Genomic DNA, 3,211 nt, shown 5'->3' with positions numbered 1-3,211 from the left:
ACGAGATCGTAAAATTCGCAGGGAGACACTGGACCAGACTGGCGAGAGATAGGAAAAAATGGAAAGGGATGGAAGAGGCCTTTGCCAAATGGCATACAGACCAAACCGATGTTGTCTGAAATAGTAAATTTTATGTCAAACTAAATATACAATAAGAAATGTACAATTTAAACTTGTAAATGTAAAAATTGTCTGAATAAAAGGCTTATATTAAAATTATTATTATTTAAGTTGAACACCCGCACAGGATAAGCCAATCAGCGTGTAGGCGCATCAATTACTGACCCCCACCTCCCTTTGGCTTTCCGATCCGGGCTGGATGTTTTGATTCCACTAACGAGACAAATTGAATGGGCATAAAAAAGGGATTACTTTAACATGTTTCCTCACTGATTGGTCTGTGGATAAGCAATTAAAGGGATCGTTATTTTATTCGATAAGGATGAAGGCTAATTGGGCAATCAAGTGTGGCAGCTAGATGCATTTCCCCGCTGGCGTTGGGTGCAGTTGCAATGGCGCGTTCTTTGGTGGCCTGGAGTATTTTGGTGGTGGTGGGGCTGACGGCGGCGTCTATGGACTGTGAGTATGGAGTGCGTATCGTTAGTCAAGTAGCTGATCAATGCTTAGTTTATTGTGGTTTTCTAGGCCCGCGGCGCATGAAAAATATTTTTTATGAAAAATGGATATTTTGCGTTATTGATTGATGTTGATCAATTTAAAGTGCACATGATTTTTTCGAATCAACAAAAGGTATTTTAAATATTTGAGCGTCCCTGGATTTGAGTCTTTTAAGAAATTACCTACTGCTTATTAACATTTTTATTATGTCAAAAACTTACATCTTCAAGAAAATTGTTTTGAAAAATTAAGAGACAGGATGGAAGTAGGTTAGTATTTTAAACAGATATTAGGTAAACGTCTGAGAGACGTTAATAACTAAACCACAAGAATTGCTTTTGGGTGATGGTCATGTTTTATCATTTTGCAGCAGAGGGCAACGACCGCCTGGGCCGCATCCGTAACGCCCCCATGCCCGGCACGCTAAGCAGCGTAGGCGACGTAGAAAGTTCACCCCCTATCTACCGCCCCGGCAGCCAGGCCTACGTGGTCTCTCAGTTCGTGAAGCCCAAGCCTCCCCACCAGTACTGGGAGGAGGAGACCTCCTTGACCATGGTCCCGGAGAACAAGAACTGCCTGTTGTGTGAGACTATAGACACGGGCGCGTGTCGGTCCATGCCCTCGTGTGTGTACTGTGAGCCGACTGTCACCGCGCTGTGTGAGCGATCCACACCTTGTCTGCGCTGTACAGGTGAATATGTATAGATATAGAACAACAACTGCCTGTTGTGTGAGACTAATATAGACACGGGCGCGTGTCGGTCCATGCCCTCGTGTGTGTACTGTGAGCCGACTGTCACCGCGCTGTGTGAGAGATCCACGCCTTGTCTGCGCTGTACAGGTAAATATGTATAGATATAGAACAACAACTGCCTGTTGTGTGAGACTATAGACACTGGCGTGTATCGGTCCATGCTCTCATGTGTGTACTGTGAGCCGACTGTCACCGCGCTGTGCGAGCGCTTCACGCTGCGTCTCCGCTGCACAGGTGACTTTGGCATTTTTTTCTACTTGTGTAGAAGGTGTTTTCTTATCTGGTTGTACTATCCTAACTCACACAGAATGACTTAATTTTATTTAGAAGCTGACATTTTCATGCGATGATGATAATCACGAAAAAAAATGTTTCTTACACGCTGCTTGAAGTGCTCAAAAATACAAATTAATTTATCGTTTTCATAACAGTAAAATAATAATAGTGAATATCTTCTACACCAACATATATGTCTCTGTTTGACCCAATGGATAAATAAATAAATAAAATTCATACTACACATTAGTTAGAGGAAGGATGGCTAGCAAAGGTCTCATCGTGTTCCTTTCATCAGCAACAGACACATAGGTTAGTCTGTGGGTTTAAGTGTGGTCAATGGTCAGAACAAGACGATTGGATGAAGGTAACGTGTGGTGTGACCGACCGTCGTAGAATCCGGCGTCTTTCGATCGCTAAGATTTGATTCTGTTGCTGTGTAACAGTGATCAAGAACCCATTCTTCAAGTGCATCCCGGGCGAGAAGTACATGGACGAGTGCGACTCTTGCCGCTGCATCGACGGTCATTCCGGCTGGTGCACCAACCAGTTCTGCGAGTTCAGAGCGCTACACATCTACGCCGCTCGTCTGTCTGACGGCGAGTACTATTAGTAATAAACTATATTCCATACTGTGGTAACTTTTTTGACGGTGTTTCCTTATGAAGTACCATCAGGTTCAAATTTGCATCACACAATTTATGAATGATTTCATTCAAAACTTGTCCATGCACTTTTGAACTGTACATGGACTCGGGCTAGTGCACCAACCATGGCCATAACCGCGAAATCGAAGTTCGTCAATTGCGGGCATTTTTCCTTGTCACGCTAATTAAGTCTTAGTAAGAGTAAAATCCCCGCAATTTGCGAAAATCGGTTTTCGTGATAGGCCCCCAATTCTGCAAGTTCAGAACGGCGGTTGGTCTTGGACTGTCTAGAACACAAAATGACTAGTGTAATATTTTGCCTATATCCTTTTTAGTCTACATCGCAAACGGTCTAGAACACAAAATGACCACTTATAGGTAGGTTAGGTTCGTTAGTTATCTTTTAATGGCCGAAAGCCAAACCGCACAGAAATAGGAGCCCCGCGGCAGCGGGGCTTCGTCGACATCGCTGAAGTAAAGATAAAATGATGAAATGTAGATAAATAAAGGCCTAAATAATTGTAGACATTTTGTGTTCTAGACAGTCCAAGACCAACCCCAGAATGGTTCACCTCTACGCGAGCCGTCTGTCTGACGGCAAGTACTATTATTGGCAATAAACTTTGTTCAATACTGTGATGTTTCCTTGTGAAGTACAGGGTTGACTGTGAGAGCTCTGCGAGTTCAGGGCGCTCCACGCATTTACACGAGCCGTCTGTCTGACGGTGTGTACTTAAACAACAGTAAACTATTATTTGTCTACATTTCACAGGATTTATTTTATTCATACCTCCAACATGTTCTTGAATATTCTGAAATCAAGTCGAAGGGAAGGTGAGTCTGAAAAATTTAAAGAGGTTGGAAACACAGAAAGTTGTCTTAATCTATTGAAGGACTCAACTTCCTCTAAGTCTTC

At 43.0% G+C, this 3,211-nt stretch overlaps 1 protein-coding gene across 1 annotated transcript; it reads left to right on the top strand.

Moving 5' to 3' along the window:
* The first annotated feature begins 390 nt into the window (after positions 1–390).
* Positions 391–2,293, top strand: LOC133516606 (uncharacterized). Its single transcript, XM_061849617.1, has 3 exons — positions 391–579; positions 989–1,309; positions 2,095–2,293. The coding sequence occupies exons 1-3, from the start codon at positions 513–515 to the stop codon at positions 2,259–2,261; spliced, it is 555 nt and encodes a 184-aa protein (XP_061705601.1). The 5' UTR covers positions 391–512; the 3' UTR covers positions 2,262–2,293.
* The last annotated feature ends 918 nt before the right edge of the window (positions 2,294–3,211 follow it).

This window comes from Cydia pomonella, chromosome 3, assembly GCF_033807575.1.
Source record: "Cydia pomonella isolate Wapato2018A chromosome 3, ilCydPomo1, whole genome shotgun sequence".
Classification (NCBI taxonomy): Eukaryota; Metazoa; Arthropoda; class Insecta; order Lepidoptera; family Tortricidae; genus Cydia; species Cydia pomonella.
The sequence above is the reverse complement of the archived record's forward strand: the minus strand, read 5'-3'. Positions and strand labels throughout refer to the sequence as shown.